The following is a 24,076-nucleotide window of genomic DNA, read 5'->3' as shown; positions in this document are numbered from 1 at the left end:
GGTCCTCAAGATAGGCACCCTTAACGGAGCACAATTTAAATCTCCCGGGGTTGCTGGGGCGGAGAGAATTGAGCACAATTCTGGCGATTGGCCAGAGAGAGAGCCAATGTGCACCAGGCCAACTAGGTACGAGCCTAACGATTGGTCAAGGGGCGGGATCTGGTTCTAGTGCGATGATTGGCTGACGCTGCTAACAGGAGGGTGGTGATAGGTTGTTGAGAGAGCGGAAGGTTTGAATGGTCAGGCCTATAGCTGTTGGTTTTGCCTTCAAGCTATTTCCGGAGAGAAGCCGCAAAGCTGAACCTCGGGCTACTTAATGCTATTTTAACCCGAAGAACCGCTTCTGTTCCTCAGATTCCTTTTCCTTCGGTGGAGTCTTCGCTTCCATCCAGTCCTGCAGGATTTTTTTTTCTCACACAAAATTCAAGTCTGTCTTTAAAGTTAAGGTAAGCTGGGAGCGGTGTCAGTCCGGGAATCTAGGGTACCCGATTGTCCCTGCAGGGTTCATTCGGGACCGGAGGTCCGTGTAGCCTTTTCTTGTTTCTTCTGGTCAAGAGTGTGAAAGTGGGTGGTCCGGGTCAAGCCAGTCTTCTCTTCGTCAGACTTTTGAAGTCCTGAGCTTGCCCGACGCCTGTAAGCCCTGAGCAACTGCAATGTAATATTGCAGGAGGTTATATACTTTATCCTACGGGCATGCTCCTCCACCTGTGCTTATCCGCGCACTGAAAAGTGTGGAGAGACTGGAATTGTTGACTAACCGGAGTGTTCTTCTTCTAGATAGTCCCACCTCCCTCGGTGAAGACTCCGAAGTCATGTCTACAGGATCTTTTCCATCTGCAAGTGAAGAGGGAAGTTCTGTTTCAGCACCCAGTTTTAGGTCCAAACAAAGGAAAATGTTACACCAGCTTTTGGAGAGAAACTCTTCTTTTACCATCCATTCAGATGTGCCTAAATCTCCGAGTGACAAACTCCATGACTCGGCAGACCTAAGCATTCTGTCGGGGTAAATTCATTTAAAAAAAAAGATTTACTGTTTATTTGTGTGTGTGTGTGTGTGCTTGTGTGTGTGTGTGTGTGTGTGTGTGTGTGTGTGTACGCGCTCATGAGCGCTTGTAGGTGCCCTCAGAGGTCAGAGGCATTGTACCCCCTGAAGTTACAGGTGGTTGTGAGTGGGTGCTGGGTGGGAACCTGAGTACATTCTTCTAGAAGAACAGCAAGCTTTTAATCACTGAACCATCTCTCCAGTGTGTAAATTAATTTTTATGATTTTATAAACAAGTTTTTTTGCTGAATTATCCTGTTTCAAAGTTCAGGGTCTGAGTCTCAACTATCAAAGAGGCTGAGATAAGGATGATCAATGGGTTCAAGGCCATCCTGGGCTACTAGTGAATTCCAGGACAAAACTAGTGGGATACACACACACACACACACACGTATACGTATATATGGTGTGACACCCTATTGAAAACAAATAACAAGAAAAAATTAATTTTCTTTCTTACCAGGAATAATCTTTTCCTGTAATGTGGAAAGTGATGTGTTGTCTAGGAAATATTCTAAAAAACTCTATTAGTGTGTTATATGAGTTGTCACTTTAGGTGTATTAGAGTTAGTGTTGTACTTTAAATTCTGGTCATGCTGTCTTTACACCTCATTAGCAAGCAAGTATTTGGGGAAGAGTAGAGATTCCAGGGAGAAACTGAGTTTATGTGTTCAGGGTGAACAGGATAGACAATGGAGATTAAGATCCTATTCACTGGGCAGGTGAGATGACTCAGCATGTCAAGGCACCTGTCACTAAGCCTGATGACCTGAGCTAGGTCCCTTGTCTCTTGCAAGTGGTCTTCTGACCTTCACACACAAGTATATGTACACACAATAAATAAAATGTGGTAAAAATTCTTGAAAGTGATCCCGTTAGATTCTCATTAAATAAATCCTATTTCAGTATGTTAGTGAAAAGCGAAGTTCACAGTGTTGAAATAGTGGGAAAAAATGGGGGAATCTTCTCAATACAGTCTGAACTGATTTGTTTGGACACTGTTTAGTTTTTTTGTGATAGGAATTGAAAGAGATTCAAATAACAGCATGGTCTGTGCCTTTTAAGGATGGTACACTCTAATGGGAATCTTGATATATTATATGTCTCAACAGAGGAACCCCAAAATGTCGCCTTGACCTTTCGAATCTCAGCAGTGGAGACTTAGCAACTTCTGCTGACATTGAGGAAAATGGTAGGGGTATAGTCTTTAAAAGAAAGCCTAACTTTTAACCTAAAAAGGTATATTTATTTATTTTTTATGTATATGAATGTATTGCATGCATGTATACGTGTGTGCCTGGTGACCTCAAAGGCCAGAAGAACTAGATCCTCTATAACGGGAATTACAAACTGTTGTGAGCTACCATGTGACCCTGGGAAATGAAGAGCAGCTACCATGTGGGTGCTGGGTCCTTTGGAAGAGCAACAAGTACTCCTAACTGCTAAACCATCTCTTGGACTAAAGAGATGGCTCAGCCTTTAAGGCTAAGGCTTACAACTTAAGGAAAATTAACTTTTCAGAGAGAGGATATGGTAACAGGATAGAAATGAAAGATGGTGAAAGTAGGAAAAGACTACATAAAGTCTGTTATGGTAACTTATGTAAACCTAACACTTGGGAGGCTGAGACTAGCCAGAGTTACAGAGAGATTTCCAGACTAGTTAGGGCTACCATGTACTAAAACCCTGACAGAATACGGCCTGAAAGTAGGAATTTTGAGGTACGATATTTTTTTTAGTTAAATAATGAATGAAAAGAGAAATCACAGTAATAGAAGTTGTTTTGCACTAGAAAAACTTCAAGAAGGAATATATTTTGTTGACTGAGTAATGTTGGGGATGAAGGTAAAGTTTTTATTATTTATCATTATCATTATTGTTGTATTCCAATTTAATCTCAGTAGAAGCAAAGAAACTGGCACAAAAAATGCAAGACCTTACATTCAATTCTTAGTATCGTTCACACATAAAAAGAAATTACTTGTATGTGTATGCGTGTATGTTGTCAACACTAAGTGTTTTTTTTTTTTCCCTTTGTCTAAAACAAGAAAGCTTTGCTAGTAAACCATTCTAGCCCTTGCTCTCATTTCAGATTTCCTAGGTAATCCCTATCGTGTCTGTTTTCTTGGGGAGGGGAGACGCTGGAGGCCTGAGACTGCTTCCCGTAGCTTCAAACTCACTGTGTAGCCTTTGAACTCTGTCTACCTGATTTTACCTTGAAAGTGCTGGGATTACAGGCATATTTGTGCCACCACAACTGGCTTAAAAAAAAAAGGCTTATTTATTCTTACATGTATACTGCATATATACTTAATGTGTACTTGAGGCCTGAAGAAGCTAGAAACAGGTTCCAGATGCCTTGGACCTAGAGTTAAAAATGGCTGGGGAGCACCATGTGTGTGCCGGAAGCCAAACCTGGGTCCCCTGAAAGAGTAGTAAGTGCTCTTAACCTCTGAACCATCTCTCTGGCTCAGTTAATGTTTTTAAAATAGTATTTGTTAGCTGGGCGGTGGCTGTGTACGCCTTTAATCCCAGCAGTCAAGATGCAGAGGCAGACAGAGCTCTGAGTTCAAGGCCATCCTGGTTTATCAAACCGGATACCCAGAGTCACACAGAAAAACTGTCTTGAAAAACCAACCAAACAACAAAAATATTTATTATTAGTATGTGGTCGGTTAACAAACTATGGGAAACCGGTGTGTGCCACCATGGTTTTATACAGTGGGAAGGATTGAACCCATGGCTTTGTGTGTGTTGGGCAAACACTACCAAGTAAGCTATATCTCCAGCTATATCTCTTCATCTTTGATTGCAGGTTCTTTGGATTCCTCAGCATTTCAGGATGTACAGTTAACTGGCAAGTGAGTTCTGCTGTGAAATGGTCTGTAGCCTTTCTGTATGGGGATGTTATTCTATGTGGACTCTGCACACTATAAAGTTTTTTACTTTGGCTATTAGTGGGCTTGGAGGCCTCAATTCTGACCAGTTCTGAATAGTGTTGTGAAATCCAGGCTATTTTAAACCGGCATTCATGAAATGTATTGTTTTTACATGAAGGAGATGGTGCACTACACTCATGTTAGGGCTTCTCTTTGCATGTGAGAAGTGCTATATTCTAGTGGCTAAGGATACAGGGTAGAAAATGAGAGTATCTGGGTTCTGGTGGCTTACTACTTCACTAGCTGGGACTCACAGTTTCTTAATATGTTGGATTGCACTTTATTCATATGAGGTAACAGAAGCATTTATTAAGAACAGCCATTGCAAAGACTAAATAGAAATGAGAGGCTGGACACTGTCTCAAACAAAACACCACCTAAATCGAGAATAAAACATATGCTAACCAAAACCAAGTAATATGATTTCCATTTGTAACCCCAAGACGCGGCTGGAAGAGGCATGAAGATCAGGTCAAGGCTAGCCTTAGGTACATTAAAGGACTGAGGCCAGCCTGGGCTCTGTGAGACCTTGTCTTAACACAATCTCCCACCCCACCTCCATCCTCATCTACCCCAGAACAAAACAAAAAACATGTAATTAGTACATGCTAAACATTTTTATGTTTGTTGTTATAACTATTGTGGAGTCTCTTCTGGATATTCTAAAATAGTCGGCCAGGGGGTATACGGAAAGTAAAACCTGATTTGAATCCAACTCTTTCAAAACTTAAATAGCCTATTTTGTGCAGACTAGGTAGAAATTTGGGAGGTAAAATGAAATTTTAAAAAATATACATATAAGCCAGGGGTGGGAGGTGTCCTTTGGTGAGTGTTTACCTAGCTTGTACAAGGCCCTAGGTTCCATCCCTAGCAATAAAACTGGAACAAAAGACATAAGACAAACTTCCTTTGGTATATGTTTATCTTGTATAGTTATGCTAAAGAATTGAGGGCCTTTTCCCCAGGTCACCACTAAGTCTTGCATATCTAATACTCCAAATATTGTTGGAAGACACATAGAATCACAAAGACTGGGGCCCCTTGAACAGAAGAAACTAGGGTGACCCCAGCCACTGAAGAACCAAAGTGTATGTGGTGATTTGCTGACTGGTGCTTGTTTTTGTTTTAATCTTCAGAGATTTTCACCAGGACCTTATGAAAGGCATCCCAGTAAGTAGACCTCCCTTTCTCTTCCTTTCTCTTTGTCTTTCTTTTTTTTATTTTTGAAACCCCCAAGTTTAATACAACAGGACCCCAGACTATGCTTGCTTACTGTCCTCTGTCTGCCATGCAGTTACAGGCCCGCGGCCACAACAAAACCTTGTCTTTCTTTTAAGAGAGAGCCTCACTGTGTTTGGCTGGCTGGACAGAGCAGCTGTTGAACACTGACTAAAGGCACGTGTCGCCAAGCCTAGATTTTCTTTCTTAACTTTGGTTTGCTTCTCAGGCCAGAGGCAGAGGGTTCCCAGCTGGCCGCATGGCTGTGGCTGTTGAATGCTTTCTGTAGACAATGTCTTTTAGGTGCAGCTTCTCTGTAGTACTCCAAATGCTTTGGATTATGGCCACAGAAAGAAGGATGCAAAATATATCACACCTGCAAATAAAGAGAATGTGAGTATTGCTTTCTGAAACGTGAAATGTCAGTTATGTTCAGTTTATCAGTTTAGATATTCAAGTTGCTGATACTATTTTGTAAATAATTGTTTGGAAGTCATCATGTTGTGTGTAATACAGGTTCCTGTAAGGGACTCCTGGAAGTCAGTTCTTGCCTTTCTACATGGATCCAGGAAAGGAATTCAGGTAGTTAGGCTTCTTTCCCAGCAAGCACTGTTTCCCACTGAACCCTTTTGCTGGCCCTAAATAATGTTGTTTTGTAAGAACATACATAACATAATTTGTTCACAAATTCTTTGGAGTTTTTTGTACCTTTATTGCTAAGGATTGAGTGTAGTCTTCAAGCAAACAACCCTTTCACATCACTGAGGATGGAACACTGTATAACCCTTGGGCATGCCAGAGAAGCAGCTTACTTTTCGTGTGTTGTTTTTAAGACAGAGTCTATAGGGCTGGAGAGATGGCTTAGCGATTAAGAGCATTAACTGCTCTTCTAGAAGACCTGGGTTTAATTCCCAGCACCCACATGGCAGCTCAAAACTTTTTGTAGCTCACAACCTCACATAGACATACATATAGGCAAAATACTAATTTATATTAAATAACAAGTAAATAAAAAATACAGGGTCCAGTTATCCAGACTTCCCAAGTGGCTGGGATTACAGACCTTCACCAGAAGCCTAAGCAAAACTTTGGTATTTCATTCTTTCAATATTAGGGATTGCATAGAAGACAAACATTCTGTCACTGGACTGACTATATGTCTGGAACTGGAATTGTAGGTGGTTGTTGGCCACCATGTGGTTGCTGGAAATTGAACCTGGGTCCTCTCTAAGAACAACACGTGCTCTTAACCCCTGAACCTTGTCTCTGGCCCCCACTTTTCTTTTATTCATTTCTTATACTAGAGAAGATATGCTTGTTTTTAGCTGTATATAATCAACTTTTAAAAATACTACTATCTTTGCCCCTTAAATTTTTTTACTGCATTTATTGTGTGTGTGTGTATGTATTTGTGTGTTTGTATGTTTGTGTTTGCGTGCTCATGTGCCCATAGAAGTCAAAGGAGAACTTGTAGGAGGCAGTTTGTTCTGTTTCTTCTGCCAGTTCAGTTCCAGGGATGGAATACAAACTGTCAGGCTTTGTGTTGAGTACCTTTATTAGCTCAATCATCTTTCTGTTCCTGTTATTGCCGTTTTAATCTCCCCTTATAATCCTTCTTTAAAAGTCTCAGAATCCCAGAACTACAGTGATGGGTCAGTGGTTAAAAGCACTGCTTTTTCAGAGTTCTTGAGTTGAGTTCCTAACACCCACATGGAGGTTCTATACCCATCTGTAAGTCCGGTTCCAGGAGATCTAGTGCTTTCTGGCCTCTGCAGGCACCAGTACACACATATGTGAATAAAACACTCATATACATAAAGTAAAGTAAATAAACTTTAAAAATAATAAATATCTACAAATAAAATTGCAGGTCCCTTTCCAAGCAAGCTTTCTTTCATCCCTGCCCTTTTGCTTACGATGATAAAATTTGTATTCTCCAAAGCAAATCTGTGTGTCAGACATCAAACCCACAGCATTACTTATATTTTCAGACATGATTTAATGATTGCATTTCTGTGTTTGATGAGAGTTATTCATAGTTTGATCAGATAAGATATTTTTGGTAGGCAGCACCACTTCTCTTCCTCCAGCTGACTGATGCAGGTTTTTCTTATGCAGATAAACACCAGTTTAAAAACGTTGGAATGGGAGGCACCCAGGACCCCGAGGTTTCGAAAAAAGCCTGGAGATCCTCTGGCTTCTCTCTGTGAGCTGGTGAGTTGCTGAATATCATCAAGTGGTGGCTGAAGTTTCTCGGGCTATAGAACAAGAGCTGTGGACTCCTGGCTGTTGACTTTTCCTAAGCTGCCTCAGTGGAGAAGAGGATGGGAATGGTAAACTTAAGCACGGAGGAGCCATGTGTCTTGTGATGGTTTTGGTTGTTTAAACTGAGGGGTGAGAATTTTTCTTAGCCTTTGGTTCCTTCTTCTTTTCCTTTTCTTGTGAGGATTTGAGACAAAGTCTCACTCTGTAGCCCAGGTTGTCCTCAAGCACACAACAATTCTGCTGTCTCTGTCTAGGTGCTAGGTTAACAAGCATGTGCCACAGTGCACAGCGTCTTTCTTTTCTCATTTTGAGATGCGGTTTCACTGTGCTGCTCAGGCCAGCCTTGAACTCCTTTATTGAGGCTCTCCTCCTCCTCAGTCCCCTGAGTCCTGTAGGTTTCTGCCACCGCATGCAGCTTCTTTCTTCTAAGGATTGTTGCTATATTTTGAGTCAATCTTTGTACATGATGTATGTGTTCTGAATAAGGTAAGGATTTCTTATTTTTTCTATTTTAATTTAAAATTTTTTTTTCTTTTATTGAGTCAGAATTTGAGTATGTAGCTAAGGCTTGCCTCAGACCGCAAATTCTTTTGTTTCAGCCCCTTCATTAGTAGGATCCTAGACATATGCTTCCATGCTGGGCCCTGAATAGGTTTTAATCCTGTCAGTATTCTCGACAGGAAAATGGAATCTTGGTGGAAAGTGGAACGAAGCACCTGGGCAGTCCCATTACTACAGCTCCAAAACCGAGCACAGATCTAAAGCTAGAAGACCAGGAAGGGACTTCAGAAGACGCAATGGAGTGTTCCCTGGAAGACCAAGATACCAAGGTGTAGTGTTCTGTTACTTTTCATTTCTCAACCTTTCTTTTGCACTTTACTTACTTCATGCATGTGCCTATGTTTCTGTGTGTGCATGTACATGCATGGCATACATGTGGTGGTCAGAGGACAATTAGTGAAACTTAGTTTTCTCCTACCTTGGGTCCAAGCATCAAACTCCATCATCAGGCCTCACAAGCTGAATCATCTCAGTGGCTTTTGGATTTTCGTTACTGTTTTTGTTTTCTGTTTTCTTAAACATCGGGGTCTAATGTGTAGTCCAGGCTGTTTAGCCCAGAGTGGCTTTGAACTGGCCCTCTTCCTGTCTTAACCCTGAATGCTAGGATCATAGGTGTGCAGTCATGTACACACCAACTTTTCTTTTTCTTTTTTTGTTTTTTTGTTTGAGATTGGGTCTCACTATGAGGCCCAGACTGTCCTGGAACTCACGTGTAGACAAAGCAGTTCCAGAATTCACTGTAGTAGCCTAGGCTGCCTTGAAACTCTTTGAAATCCTCTCCCCTTGGCCTCCCAAGTGCTAGGATTAAAGGCATGGGCTTCTACAGTTGATCTTAAGTAAACAATATTGTTTGCCTATTGTACTAGGGCCTGACAAAACAAACAAAAAAGCAGAGTTGTAGTGGTGTTAACATACCTGTAATTCCATTACTATGTAGGTAGAGGCAGAGGGTTGTGAATTAAAGGCCAATCTTGTTTACACAGTGAGACCTGGTCTCGATGAGAACAGTAAAGTTGAAGAGGTGGCTCTGCAGTAAAGAGCCCTGGCTGCTCTTCCAGAGGACCATAGTTTCAGTCCAAAAATTTTTTTACTTAATAAAAGAAAGTTTTTAGATTCTTAAGAGATACCTGACAAACAGTGTCTCATCACCATGGAGATCATCCTGTTTGTGGATAAGGAGTTTTGGTCAGTAATTTTAGTCACTATCAAAGCAATGGCTAGAATAACCTAGCAGGTTCTTACAAATGTCTTTCCAGGCACAGGGAGATAATCTAAGGCTGTACGTGCCTTGTTGTTGTATCTTGACACCAGAGATAGTTTCTGAGGTGTTAAGCACTTCTGAGTCAGCTTTGTTTGTTTGAAAACAAGGTGGACAAAGATGACTTTAAATGTATTCATTTAAATGGAGTAAGTTGTGAAGGGTACAAAGCTGACTGATGGAGATGTGAAGGTCACAAGAGGCAGGGTGGGGGTTGGGGAGGACTGCGTTAGCCATACAACACACACCTTACAGAAATGTATAAGTCAGAAGTAAGTGATTTTGCCAGCCTTGGTGGTTCATGCTTGTAATTCTTGCACTTGGCCATTAAGGCAAGAGGGTCCTCAAGCTTGAAGTTAGCCATGGTAACAGAGGAATGCCCTGTTTCAACACAAGGCAGATGTAGTCTCATGGAGGTAGGTACTTAAGCTCCAGTTCTTGTCCACTAATAGTAGACTATTTGCCAGACTACTGTAAACTTCAATTTTCCCTTTTAAATTGGACAGCAGGGCGGGGCTGAAGGCTCAGCTCATAGAGTACTTGTTACTTAAGCATGCAGACCCCAATTTGGGTCTTCAGAACCCACACAGGTTCCAGAGGATACAGATTTGGTTCCTAGCACCCACACCAGTACTTGATGGGTCCTCTGTAATCTCAGCTCAAATAGGTGAAGCCAGCAGGTGGAGATAGAAGCACGCTGCCTAGCTAGACTGAACCCTACCAGCAATTTCAATAGACAGACTCTGCCTTAGTGAACAAGGAGAGGAGGGACTGAACAAGACTCCTGGTGTCCACCTGGGGCCTCCACACATTTGCATACATACATGCATGCACATGGATTACATGAATACACGTACAAAAATGAAATAAAATGGAGAGGGCTGGAGAGATGGCTCAGCAGTTAAGAGCACTGGCTGCTCTTCCAGAGGTCCTGAGTTCAATTCCCAGCAACCACATGGTGGCTCACAACCATCCGTAATGGGATCTGATGCCCTCTTCTGGTGTGTCTGAAGATAGCTACAGTGTACTCATATACATAAAGTAAATAAATATTTCTTTTAAAGTTACGGTGTTAAAAAATAATAAAAAGTAAAAAAAAAATAAAATGGAGAATATAATAAACCTTTCTAGAATTGCTATCCATTTGGTAAAGTATTAAAAGCAGTTTGTATAGTTCCAGCATTCAGGAAGCTGAGGCAAGAAAGGCCAAGTTCAAGGCCAGTCTGGTTACATAGCAATGCCCAACCTCAGTCTCTGCTTCACTCTAAAATAAAGCATCTCACACTTTCCCCCACTCTCTCTCTGTGTCTGTATCTGTGTGTGAGTGCACATGCGCATGCACAAGCAAACACAAGGAAGCAGTGTTTGATGAAGGGCATTAATTTTTATTGTATATCTTGAATGTTTACAATTTTTTTTTGTTTATGAAATATGCCTCAATAAAATAGAAATTTTTTTGCTGGGAGTGATGGCACGTGCTTTTAATATCAGCATTTGGGACGTAGAGACAGGTGAGCTGGACACTAGTGCCAGCCCAGCCAGGGAGGGATTCCTGGGGAGACCTCTTTTCCCCCACCTCACCCCAGCCACCCCCCAAAAAAAGAGAAAGAAAAACTTGAAAAGTAGTTTATAATTTTCCACATACTTTACTATTTTTTAAAGGTTTATTTTATTTTTATTTATGTGTTGTGTAAATATCTGTATAGGCCAGAAGATTGTCTCCGATCTGCTAGAGCTCCAGTTAGAGACTGTGGTAAGCCACCATGTGAATGTTAGGAACCCAACTCTGCTCCTCTGAAAGAGCCGCAAGTGCTTCTAACCACTGAACCATCTTCCCAGCCCTACTTTCTTACTGTCAGTAATAACTGATGTAAGTAGGAACAACATGCAATAAGCATTCTGGTACTAGTATGTGCTATATTACTACAGCTAAAGACAGTCATCACTTAGAGACGATTCCTTGGGCCAAAAACATAGTTCTGTTTCGGCCTAGAGATAAGGCTCTGTGGTTAAGAGCACTGGCTGTTCTTCCAGAGGACACAGGTTCCAGAGGATACAGGTTTGGTTCCTAGCACCTACACCAGTGGTTTACAACTACCTGTAACTCTGGCTTTAAGGAATCTGATTGTAACTTCTGGCAATCTATGAGCAACAGGCACAAACACCTCCTTATATTCAGGCAAAATATACATAAAATAGAAATGAAATAAATCTTTAAACAAACAAATAAACAACAAAGAAAAGGTAGCTCAACTGGTAAAGTACTTGCTGTGTAAGCATGGGGACCCCACCTCCAGCCTCAGTACCCACATGGAAAGCCAGATCTGGTAACCCATGTGATCCCAGTGCTGGGGAGGCGGCCCTGAGAGGATGCCCAGCCTTGTCTAATCAGCAGCTTTCAGACTTCTTTGTGAGGCCCTGTTGCAAAAGCCAAGGAGGACAGCTGAGGAATGAGACTAGGGTTGACCTCTGGCCTTCACCCACAGGAGCACTCACATATACAAAGAGAAGATCCACGTTTGTACAGAAAGTCCTGAGTTCAATCCCTGGCTGGGGTGGGGAAAGAAGGAAAGGTATATCTCTGGAGTGTCAAATGTTTTTGTTTTTAAGGTAGAGCCTTATTATGTTGCCCTGATTGGCCTTAGCATTCTAATTTAAATGCTGAATTGCAAGTGTGTACCAGCACGCCAAGTTTGTGCAGTGTCTTGACACTGTTTTCAGTGCTGAACTCAGGTCCTAGTAAATGTTAGGTAACTGCTCAGCCCTTGAGGTTTATACCCCAATCTATATAATGTTCAGATATGACAATTTTATACTTAAATTTTAGGAACTGCCCTACTGAAGTATATCATTTTAAATTTTACATTCTCACCAGCAATACACAAGAGTCCCAGCTTCTCCACATCTTAAAAAAAATTATATTTATTTAAAACTTCTTTTAGATTTTTATTTTAGTTATGTATGTATGCATTTAGGTGTGTGTGTGTGTGTGTGTGTGTGTGTGTGTGTGTGTGTGTGTGTAGGCATGTACATGTATATGGAGATCAGATAACAGTTTTAGGAATTGATTTTCCCTTCCACGTTTATATAATTACTGGGAATTGAACTCAATTCACCAGGACCCAGCAAGTACCTTATTTACTGAGCCATCTTGCCAGTTCAGATCTTTACGTCTCTAACCTGAGAACTGGGAGTAAGTGAGAGTTTTGTCTTTTCAGGGCTCAATTCTAAAGATGGGTCCTTTCTATGACATGAATGCCATTCAGATGGAGGAGGAAGATTCCCACTCGGATCGTCTGATAGGTGATTTCTCAAAGGTGAGTTTGGTTATATCTACTCTCTCTCTTCCTCCTCTGTATGGTTAATACAAAAAAAAAAGGTAGAAGATGATAATGTTTATCCCAAATCTTATCAACCAGAAAAAGGTTTTGTATGTACTTTTAGACTTTTCTACACAATATATGCAAACGAGTGAGTTTTGTATCCTCCACCTTGCAACAACAACAAATCCTCTTACCCCACTGTGGGTTTGAGGTTTTGTGTTTCTCTGTTCCTTTGTATCATCTCACCAGGATAAGATACAGTAATAGAGTGAGTATATGTGTGTTCATATCATACAAATGGAGAGCTTGTGGGAGTTGGTTTTCTCCATTCACTATGTGGGTCCTGGGGATTGAACTCAGGTTTTCAGGCTTGGTAGCAAGTACCTGTACCCAAAGTGCCCTGTATCTTGGTTTTGTTTTTTAAAGATAGTATTTTGTAGCTCAAGATCTTTGTGCATCAACCTCCCAACTGCCAGGGTTATGGATGTATTCTGATGTGCTTGCATATTTAATCTTTTGTTTGGAATATGAGGGGTGCTATATATGCTTCAGTGTGTATATGCATGTGGCTTAGATGGTGTTCCTCCAGAGCTGTCACCTTGTATTTTAGACAGGGTCTCACTGGGACCTAGGGCTTGCAGATAAACTAGACTGTCTGGCCAGTAGCCCCAAGGATCCATGGGCCCATGCTTCCCAGCTTTGGGATTACAAATGCGTGCCATCCTACCTAGGTTTACTTGTGGATGCTAGGGACCAAACATAGGTCCTCATACTTGCGTGATTTCACCAACTGAGCAGTTTATCAGCCCTATATTATCATTAACAGTAGTAAAAAGACTTGTTTATTTTTATTTTTTTAAAGATTTATTTTATTTTATGAGTACACTGTTGCTGTCTTCAGACACACCAGAAGAGGGTATCCGATCCCATTACAGGTGACTGCGAGCCACCATGTGTGTGCTTGGAATTGAACTCAGGACCTCTGGAAGAGCAGTTAGTGCTCTTAACTGCTGAGCCATCTCTCTAGCCCTATTTTTAGTTTTTTAATTTTAATTCTTTAATATATATGAGTGATCTGTCATCATGCACACCGGAAGAGGGAATCAGATCCCATTACAGATGGTTATGAGCCATTTCTCCAGCCCTATTTTATATCTTTATGTGTTTTGCCTAAATATATGTATGGGCAAGTGAGCCATAATATGTGTGTTGAGAAATGAACATTGGTCCTTCAAAAGAGCAGCAAGTGCTCTTAATCACAGAGAGGTCTCTAGCCCCTCATTTCATCATTAAAGAAATAAGAAAGACATGTTTGCCTTTAATGTAAACACTTGGCAGGAAGAGGCAGGCAGATCTCTGTGAATTCAAGGTCAGGCTGGTCTACAGAGTGAGTTCCAAGACAGCCAAAGTTACATAGTGAGACTCTCAAAAGGCAACAGGAAGATACTTTTGTTGTATATGTGTGGGTGTTTTGCCTGCATGTATGTCTGTGCACATCTGTGCAGTGTCATCAGAGGCCAGAAGAGCGTGTCAGACCTACTAGCACTAGAGCTAGAAACAGTTTCCATTCACCATCTGTGTGTGCAGTCTGAGCCCAGGTCCTCTGGAAGAACAACTAGTATTCGTAGCCTTCTCCACAGACTCTTATTTCATCTTTTTTTTTTTTTTTTTACAAGATTTACTTATTTAATGTACTCAGTCACACCAGAAGAGGGCATCAGATCCCATTACAGATGGTGGTGAGCCACCATGTGGTTGCTGGGAATTGAACTCAGGACCTCTGGAAGAGCAGTCAGTGCTCTTAACCACTGAACCATCTCTCCATCCCTCATCATTTTCAATAGCTGTTTATTAGTTAATATTGTGGCTACTCATAATTTCTCTATAAATCCCTTCTTGTGGGATATTTAGCTTTATAATTTTCCTTATGAATAATATGGACAAATTTGTTAAGAAACATGAAATCTTGCATATGTCCTTGATAAGTTCCTTGGGATCAGTTCTTAGAAACAGATTTGCTGTTTTGTTTTATTTTATAATATCACTTGGAAACCAGATGCAGTTTCACATGCCTTTTAACCTAACACTCAGGAGGCAAAGGCAGGTGGATCTCTGAGTTCAAGGACAGCTTGATCTACAGAGCTAGTTACAGGAAAGCCAGGGCTACACAGAGAAACCATCTCAAAAAACAAACAAAAGAACCATTTGGAAAAGATAATATGGGAGTGTTTCTTGTGATGCTTGGGTGGGAAATTCCTGCTGTTATTTCAGTTCTTGTATTTTTCTAGGTGTGTGTGCTGCCAACGGTGCCAGGGAAACACCAGGATCTAAAGTATATCAGCCCAGACACAGTAAGCATATTTCTGGAGATGTGCCTGGTTAGAGTATATCATCAGCTACTGGCCTGTGCTCCCAACACCTTCTTCAGGCTTTTGTCTTTCACCCTGTCCACTCTCTTGGCTCTTATTCAACTGAAGCTATATTGAAGGTATCTTTGTGTGTGTGTGTGTGTGTGTGTGTGTGTGTGTGTGTGTGTGTGTGTGTCAGTCAAAATTTCTCTGTGTAGCCCTGACTGTCCTGGAACTCACTCTATAGACCAAGCTGGCCTTGAACTCAGAGATCAGCCTGCCTTTGCCTCCCAAGTACTGGGCTTAATGGTTTGCACCACCACTGATCACTCATTTGGGGTCTCAAAGCAGCCATGGATTCTGATTTATATGTTAATACTCTCTTTCTCTCCTTCTTTCCCCCTCCTTTCTTCCTCCCCCTCTCCCTCTGCTTCTGTCTCTCTCTATTAACACACACACACACACACACACACACACACACACACACATACAGGATGACTCTCCTCTTGAGATAGAGTGTCTGATTCTCCTTCATCCAGACTGGTTGCAGATCACTATACATGTGAAATGAGTGACCTCGGATTTTGTGCCCTCTGCTGGACCTCCCCAGCCTGGGATTCAGGCTTGCGAATGCACTGTACCACATAAGGTGTTCCAGCCTCCTACTTTCCTCCTTCAGACAGGATCTGGCCTGGAACTTAAAGTGTAGGCCAAACTGCTCATGATTAGAGATCAACCTACCCAGTTTATAAAAAATGGAGTAATGATGAACTTGTGGTGTTGTAGTTAATTTGGTGAGATATGCAACCAAGGTGAGGCCAGCCAGGGCTACATAGTAAGACCTAGTGTCAAGAAAATTAAAAAGCCAGGTGGTGGTGGCAGCACATACCTTTAATCCCAGCTCTTGGGGTATAGAAGACAGCAGATTCTGTGAGTTTGAGGCTAGCCTGTTTTATGGAACAGTTCCAGGACAACCAGGGCTACACAAAGAAGTTCTTTCTGGGGAAAAAAAAATCTATATTATTTTAATAGCTATGTAATCCGTTATACCAGAATATACAGTTTGTTTAACTAAACCCTTCTTAATTGATATTTGAGTTGTTTGTAATATTTTAGTATCCTAAAATAATGCTAAAATGAATATCAATTTGTGAACATTCACTTAAGGTGTTAGCAGAAACTGGGGGTGGTACATGCTTTTAATCCCAGCAGTTAGGAGTGGGGCCAGGAGGATCAAGAGTTCAGAGCCATCATCTGGTACATAGTGAGTTTGAGGACAGCTGGGCTACTTAAGACTTTATGTCACAAAACAAAGATTTTAAAGTGGGAACTATAATTCCATGTATTTTTGTATGTACTTACAAAGTTGTTTCTCAGAAGGCTGGACCAGTTTGTTCTAAAGGACTTGGTGACTGGGGAACTGTCCCTCATGTTGTCTAACCACTGCCTGTGCTACTGCTCTACTCCTCAACTGTCACCCGAGGCTGGATTTAGTCGCGCTGTCTTGGGTCGTCTACACGAGCCATTTCCCTCTCAGGCGCATATGTGAGATCAGGCTTACTCCACTTGCTAAATTTGGAGGTTGTGCATACAGTGCATCCTGGGTGACTAATGGGATATGCTTAAAGGAGCTGTGTGGCTTCTTTCTCAGAGCAAAGGTAGAGAGGATGTTTAATCCTTCTTTGTGTGCAGGTGGCTGCATTGCTGTCTGGAAAGTTCCAGAGTGTGATCGAGAGGTTTTATATCATTGATTGCCGCTATCCATATGAGTACCTGGGAGGGCACATCCTGGTGAGGTTACATCGTGGGCACTGGGGGAGGAGAGACTGCAGAGTCAGTTTTGTTGAGAAGAGTGTGTGGGCAGAGGGTCCTGTGAACTCCAGCACAGACCCCATCAAAGGAAGCCCTATTCCTGGTGTAATCCTGTGCACCTTGAACAATCCCTTTCCCTTCTTGACAGTCTTCCTCTTTCCTATGAGAGCCTAGAAAAACCTAAAAACCTTCCAGGAACCAGGAAGCACTTTGCAAACATTTAATGTTCACAAACAGTTCTCATAGTTTATTCTGTTTTCTGGGTGGCTCAGTTCTGTGAATATTTATTGAGCAGCTACATACCAACTTCTTTGCCAAATCCTGGCATAGATAGAGGGAGGCTTGGGTTCCTACCCTGGAACTCCTTGTTGCTGGTTTTTCTGGCCTCAATGTCCCAGAAATGTATACCAGTCATTCCCAAGTACTGACTGTACACAGTCCTTGAGAAATGCTTGTAACATTCTTTTCTGCAGGGAGCCTTAAACGTGTACAGTCAGAAGGAACTACACGACTTCTTTCTGAGGAAGCCTGTTGCCCCTCTGGACATCCAGAAAAGAGTCATCATTGTGTTCCTCTGTGAATTCTCCTCAGAGAGAGGCCCCCGAATGTGAGTGTCTGCATGAGCTAAAGCCGATGATGGAGACAGGTCTTGAGTGAGCACTCCAGTTTGCACAGAGATAAACCTGAAGGAACGTCTTCTGCTGCAGTTCGATGGATGAGTGTTAGGTGATCGAAGGAAGATGTTCCTACAATTCAAAAGTTTGAGTGCTAAAGCAAAGAATTGGCATTGGAGATGTAACTCGGATGGCAGAGTGCTTGCTTATACTCCTTGGGTTTGATCCCCAATATTACATAAAAGTGGGCATAAGTATACACACCTATAATCTCAACACAATAAAGTAAGGTAGACATGGTGTTTCAGGGATATACAAGCAGGAAAATCAGATATTTAAGGTCAGCCTGGGCTAGAGTCCCTGTCTCAAAAAAGATCCAGATATGGTGATCCATGTCTATAGTCCCAGCACTCAGAAGGCAGAGGCAGACAGATTACTGAGTTTGAGACCAGCCTAGTCTACTTAGTGAGACCCTGTCTCAAAAACAAAACCAAACAATCAAAAACCCATATTAACACACACACACACACAAAGGGATGAAGCTTCAACAAGGGAAGGGGAAAGAATGTCATTTGGACCTTGGTTGGTAAGTGTGGTGAGAGGTTGTGTGTGTTGGGGGTGGTGGCTGTAGATTAAACCTGTGTCTCTGTGTGCTACACAGTACTCTTCCATCCCCGGCACTGAAGGTCCTTCAGGGGAGTTACTCACGGTCTGTTCCTCCCTCCCTCCCACTGGACAACCATAGAGTTGTGGTTTTGCTTCCTTCATCTAACCCATCTATGGGTTTTCTTTACAGGTGCCGTTCTCTGAGAGAAAAAGACAGGGCTCTGAACCAGTATCCAGCACTATACTACCCTGAGCTGTATATCCTCAAAGGGGGCTACAGAGATTTCTTTCCAGAATATATGGTAAAAGGATGTGGAAGATCTCGGGCATGGCGGGAGGGATGTTCCAACTCAGCTTTAGTGTGCAATCTTCACGGACTGTAAAGCAGTCTAAGAGAAAACTTGTTACTCAGCCACAGCGGGCAGTATCTTTTCTCCCTAATAGGCAGAGCTTAGGAGCCTGAGAAATCTTTGTCCCGTACCTTTCAGGAGCTGTGTGAACCACAGAGCTACTGTCCTATGCTTCACCAGGACCACCAGGCTGAGCTGCTGAGCTGGCGAAGCCAGAGCAAAGCCCAGGAAGGGGAGCGGCAGCTGCGGGAACATATTGCCCTCCTGGTGAAGGATGTGAGCCCACAATAGTGACTATGATGGTGGCAGTAAAGACACTACAGACCCTGAACAGAAGGAGTTATCTTCTATGTTGCTAACCCTATGATTGTATCTGCAAACATGGGCATAGCCGGGCATGCTGCAAACGCCTTTAGTCCCAGCACTAAGGAAGCAAAGGCAGGAGGATCTTTAAGTGTGAGGCCAGTCTGGTCTACATGTGACCCTGTCTCTAAAACAAAACCCATCAAACAGAAGCCCCTAGATGTCTGTAAGCCCACAGCCTGTCATGCTGATGAAGTGCTCCTGAGGATGGGCTTGTGGTCCTGCTGTCTGGACTCTAGATGGTGAGCAGAGATACTTGCGTGGCTGTAGAGTTCAGAGCTCTCCTCCCAGTCTCCCATATCTTGCCACAAGCTGAGCAGTTCCTTTGCACAGGCCTCTGGCTTTTTGAGAACATTGCAGACCCTCTTTGTGTTTTCTTCCCTTTCTCAGCCTCTTTACTCAAAAGTAAAATCAAAGTGACTGGGAACCGCGTCTCTTCCTGGAGGATCTGCATAAGGAGAACAGTCATGAGAGGAGGCTCCTTTAAGGGCTTGCCTGTTCACAGGAGCCCGAGTCAGAGCGTATACACCACAAACAGTAAGAGATTGAGTCAGGCTGGGGGGTTGGCTCTTTGGGTGAGTAAAGGTTGCATAAGGGTCTGAGTTCCAAATCTAGGAAGCTAATATCAAGCTGACCACTGCTGTGCATCTGGAATTCTAGTAATCCTTACCATGAGAAGGGAGGTGAGGACAGTAGCCATGAAAACTCTCAGGCCAGGTAACCTGGCCCACCAAAGAGATCCTGTCTCAACGTGGAAGATGAAGACCAACACCTGAGGTTACCCCTGACCTCCTCATACACAAACACACACACACACACACACACACACACACACACACACACACATGTCTGTGAGACCTAATGTATAACCTGATAATGCCAAAGTTCTTTAGTATTCAAGTTTTAGTGCCTGGACCCTCAGTATTGTATAAATCTGTCTGAACTTTTAAAAAGATTATATACACACACATATCTATGGTTACATAGTACATACATCAGCAGCACATACACTAAAAGTGGAACAAGAGCATGACCTCTGCAAGCATGATACCCAAATTCATTAAGGTGCATGTATGCTTGTGCACCTGTGTATTTAATTCATGTCTCCAGATTCTAAGCCAGAACTGAGGTTCTGAGTTTTAAAACTTTCTGCCAAGTGTAGAGGAAGTACCTATAGTGAGTACTTGGTGAGTCAGACCCAGGAAGAGCTGGGGTTAAGGTCACACTCAGCTCCCTACCAGTACAAAGCCAACCTCAGCTACGTGAGACCCTGTCTTACAAAAGAAAATCCAAACAAAACAAATCTTCCCTTTTCAGGTAATTTGATGCACTTTGGGGCATAATAACAATCACTCTGGATGTCAGGCTAAGTTTTAGCTGTATTCTTGAGCTGGACTTAGTGGTGCATGTTTGTATCTCTAAAAGGCCAAGGCAGGAAGATGCTGAAGGCTAGGTCTCAAGCCAGGAACAGATGTCCTGGGATTAAGACCTAACAGTGAGTTCTGTGGTGAACTTTTTCACTGACTTAATTATAAGATTAATGTGTATGAGTGTTTTCCCTGCATGTATATGTTTGTGTGTGTGTGTGTGTGTGTGTATATATATATATATATATATATATATATATGTATGTATATGTATATATATGTATGTATACACACATATACATACCATGAGTCCCTGGTTCATTTCCATGCACCATAAATCGGCATGCTGGTCAATCCCAGTAGTCTGTGCCTTCCCTCAGTGATCGAGTGTAACCTGAAAGTTGCATGCTAAAATAGATCCTTTCCTCCCCAGTTGCTTTTGCTCATGGCGTTTATCACAGCAATAGAAAGCCTAAAATGCCAGCAAACCAAAACTTTGAAAAACTATTCTTCAGCTGGGCAGTGATGGCACACACCTTTCATCCCAGCAGACAGAGACAAGTAGATCTCCGTGAGCTCAAGGCCTGCCTGGTCTTCAGACAGCTGCAGGTCTTCAGAAACCAAAAGGAGGGACGGGTTGGGGAGTGCAAGGAGAGAAGTCAGTCTTAAGACCAAGCTGCTCTGAGGTGGGCAGGTTCTTGGCTGTACAGTAAGATACGCAGCTCTGGTTTTAGTGAGCGATAACCCAAGATTAGGAAAGGAGGAAGCACTGAGTCATAAACAACTGGGTGGTGGGGAGGCAATCTCAAAATCTGGAATCGTCTAACATTCTTGATGTAAGTGCATAGGGAAGAAGGCTGCAGCCATGGAGTAGCCCATGAACTAGTCTCTTGTTAAATGCAAGCTTCACAGCAGAGGGCACTGCTGTATTCTCAGACAGCCAGCAGCCTCTACTCTGAATTGCCCTCAGAATGAATGCCACCTTGCTTGCCACTAAACCTTGAGCTCAGCTTGAGAGAGAGAGAGCAGAGAGGATGATGGTACTGCTCCTCAGTTATACCCACACAGGCCAGGACCAAGCAGAAGTACCCAGTTTGCCTAAAAAACAAAAAAAAAAAAAAAAAAAAACAAAAAACACTGGGACTTTATCTTTGTGAAAACTTGTACTTGTGTAAAAAGCAAAGGGCTGAGTATTGAACATTATATGCTAAGCAGGTGTTGGATGGGCGAGCTTCAGCTTTCTCCAGGATTTATTTTGTGTAAGTACCTGATATAAGTGTGTATGCTATACACATTTCTGTTGGAAGCCCAAATGAGTTATAGCCACTGTGTGAGTCCTAGGAACTGAACCTGGGTCCTTTGCAAGAGGAGTCAGTACTCAACTTCTGAGTCATTTCTCTAGCCCCAAGATTTCTTATCTCCCACTGTATTGGGCCTGGGTTGTTTAATTCATAGAAATGGTTAATTTACAGCTGCTTGCTACATAAACTCATTTACACATGAGCACACACACACACACACAAACTATTCCCAACAACTGCCTAGCATTCACAAGGCCTTGGGTTTGAACACAGCTGTAATTTCAGCACTATGAGTGTGGAGACAGCATTGGAAGCTCAAGATTATCCTTGGCCACTTGGTGAATTCGTAGGTAACCTGGGCTACTTGAGGCATGTCTTGAGCATGCACACATACACACAGAACAAAAACGATCGCCCAGGTACTAGTAGTTACCTCTGTGTCTTGTTCATTTGCTTTCAGGTTTTTATGCAGCATTGGTAAGAATGTAAAAATCTTGTTCTCTGGCTTTTTCATACATACATATAATACGTTGTGATTACTTTTCCCCTTACCCATCCCTTGTATCTTTCCCCTACTTCATGGATTTTGCTGTTCCAGAATCCTCATCCAATAACAATGTGGCTTTGGGGAGTGGGTGATGTATCAGGCTTTAAGTCTGTATTACATTTTTAGGTTTTTGAGAACTGGGTGTATAGGGCAAGGGCAGGCACTAAAACACAGAGCTGTGTAGGGATATAGCTCTCACTGGTGTTTTAACTACCTGATATTTGTCAGGCAGCAAAGAATGAAAATGGCATAGTTATCGGTTTCAACTCTGTACCTGGCTAACCATATTAGGAACATAGAGTGGGAGACATAAGGTAAGTTCTCATTCAGTTCAGGCAAACTATTACCCTGAGTACCACAAGGTGGACACAGTGGTACATGCCTATAATCTCAGCACTCAGAAGGTAGAGGCAAGAGAATATTTGCAAGTTTAGGCCAACCTCTTCTGCATAGCCAGTTTCAGGCCAGCCAAGGCTACACTGAAAGTCCCTGTCTAGGAAAAAAGAAAGGAATTCCTTCAAGTGTTTATATATAGAATTGACTTTTGGTGCCCCTAGTATTGAAACTTGACAGAATCCCTGCCCATAAGAAGTTGGCAATGCCTTTAATCCCAGCAGAAACAGAGGCAGGCTGAGTTTGAGGCCAGCCTGGTCTATAAAGAGTTCCAGGATAGCTAGAGTTATACATAGAACCCTGTCTCAAATAAACCCCCAAATTGGCTATGCAAGTCTGACCAGGACCACTAAGGAAGAAGAGGATGCCTGAGAGTCATTGTGGTAGTTTAGATAAGAATGGCCTCCATGGGCTGGAGAGATGGCTTAACGGTTAAGAGCACTGACAGCTCTTCCAGAGGTCCCGAGTTCAAATCCCAGCAACCACACAGTGGCTCACAACCATCTGTAATTGGATCTGCTATGTCTGACAACAGCTACAATGTACTCATATACATAAAATAAATAGATTTAATATATTAAAATATTTAAAAAAAGGCCCATTTGTTTGGATATTTGGTCCCTAGTTGGTAGGACTGTATGGGAAGATTAGGAGGTGTGTCCCTGGGGATAGGTTTTGAGGCTTCAGAAGCCCACAGCATTCCCATTTAGCTCTCTGTCTCCATGTTCTCTCACCATTTCAGCTCTTAGCCACTGTTCCAGCACCATGCCTGCCTGCCTGCCTTCATGTTCCTCACCATGGTGGTCATGGACTCTAAGGACTCCCTTTGAAACTGTGAGCCCCTACCAACTTGTTGTAAGCCCTTACAAACCTATAGAAGACATACCTTGGACATGCTGTCTCCACAGCAATCAAAAAGTAACTAAGTTGTTCGTTGACCTCCACACATGTAACGTGGTGCCCTCTCACCCATACTCACACACACAATAAATAACAGGTAATAAAATTTACAAGGGAAAGGTCAAGTCAGGTATGCCTGGGCCACTGCCACTCCAGTAACCTGGGCACTTGGGAGGTGGAGATAGGAGAATTTGGAGTTCAAGATTATCCTCAGTCACAAATGGAGATAAAGGCCACCCTGGGCTATTTGGGATATTGTCGCAAAACCAAACCAAACAAAACCCCCAAAAAATCAGCAGGTCAGATGGTGTGAGCTAGCAAAGTCCACAGGATGACTAACTTCTCTACTCCACTTGAGATCATACAATCTGTTCAGTGCTCACTGTGTCAAGGGCATTTACTGAACTCCATGCCTAAAGTGCACTTAACTCTCCAACATTTTATAGTATATTGTCCTCGATTTCACATACAAAGAAACGGAGTACAGAAAACTGACATTGTCACCCTGCAAGTGCTAGAGAGACTATCAAACTTAGGCAATCCTATAATGTGTGCTCTTAACTGTTGACTATACTGTCATTCCAGTTTAGAAATTAAAGCTCAGTAGGAAGGGTAGATGACAGAAGACAGTCCTTTAGCCTAGTCAGAAGAGGAGAAAATCAACATTGTAAACGAAAGTGCAGTAAGATACAGGGACTTTGGACCTTTGGGCACCATCAGCAGCTTACAAGGCCTCCCACAGCCGGATTTGTGTCTTAATCACTTTGTATTAGCCAAAGCTGTGCGTATAGCCTGGTATTGAATTGGATGATGGCTGAGTAGCATCTTAGAAATGACTGGCTCATTTATCGTTATGTACAAGTTTCAAA

The 24,076-nt window shown here is 42.4% G+C and overlaps 1 protein-coding gene across 1 annotated transcript; it reads left to right on the top strand.

The window, feature by feature from the left end:
* Nucleotides 1–812: 812 nt before the first annotated feature.
* Nucleotides 813–18,627, top strand: CDC25C (cell division cycle 25C; the record flags this gene model as incomplete). The annotated part of the gene is made up of 13 exons (XM_080920181.1): nt 813–1,003; nt 2,155–2,234; nt 3,858–3,903; nt 5,118–5,151; nt 5,503–5,592; nt 7,318–7,413; nt 8,145–8,294; nt 12,502–12,600; nt 14,895–14,957; nt 16,647–16,745; nt 17,240–17,373; nt 18,177–18,288; nt 18,475–18,627. 13 exons carry the CDS (start codon nt 813–815, stop codon nt 18,625–18,627), a joined length of 1,347 nt encoding a protein of 448 aa, XP_080776307.1.
* Nucleotides 18,628–24,076: the final 5,449 nt, after the last annotated feature.

The sequence above is a fragment of the Micromys minutus genome, assembly GCF_963924665.1.
Source record: "Micromys minutus genome assembly, chromosome: 8".
NCBI lineage: Eukaryota > Metazoa > Chordata > Mammalia > Rodentia > Muridae > Micromys > Micromys minutus.
This window is presented reverse-complemented; position numbering and strand designations above follow the sequence as displayed.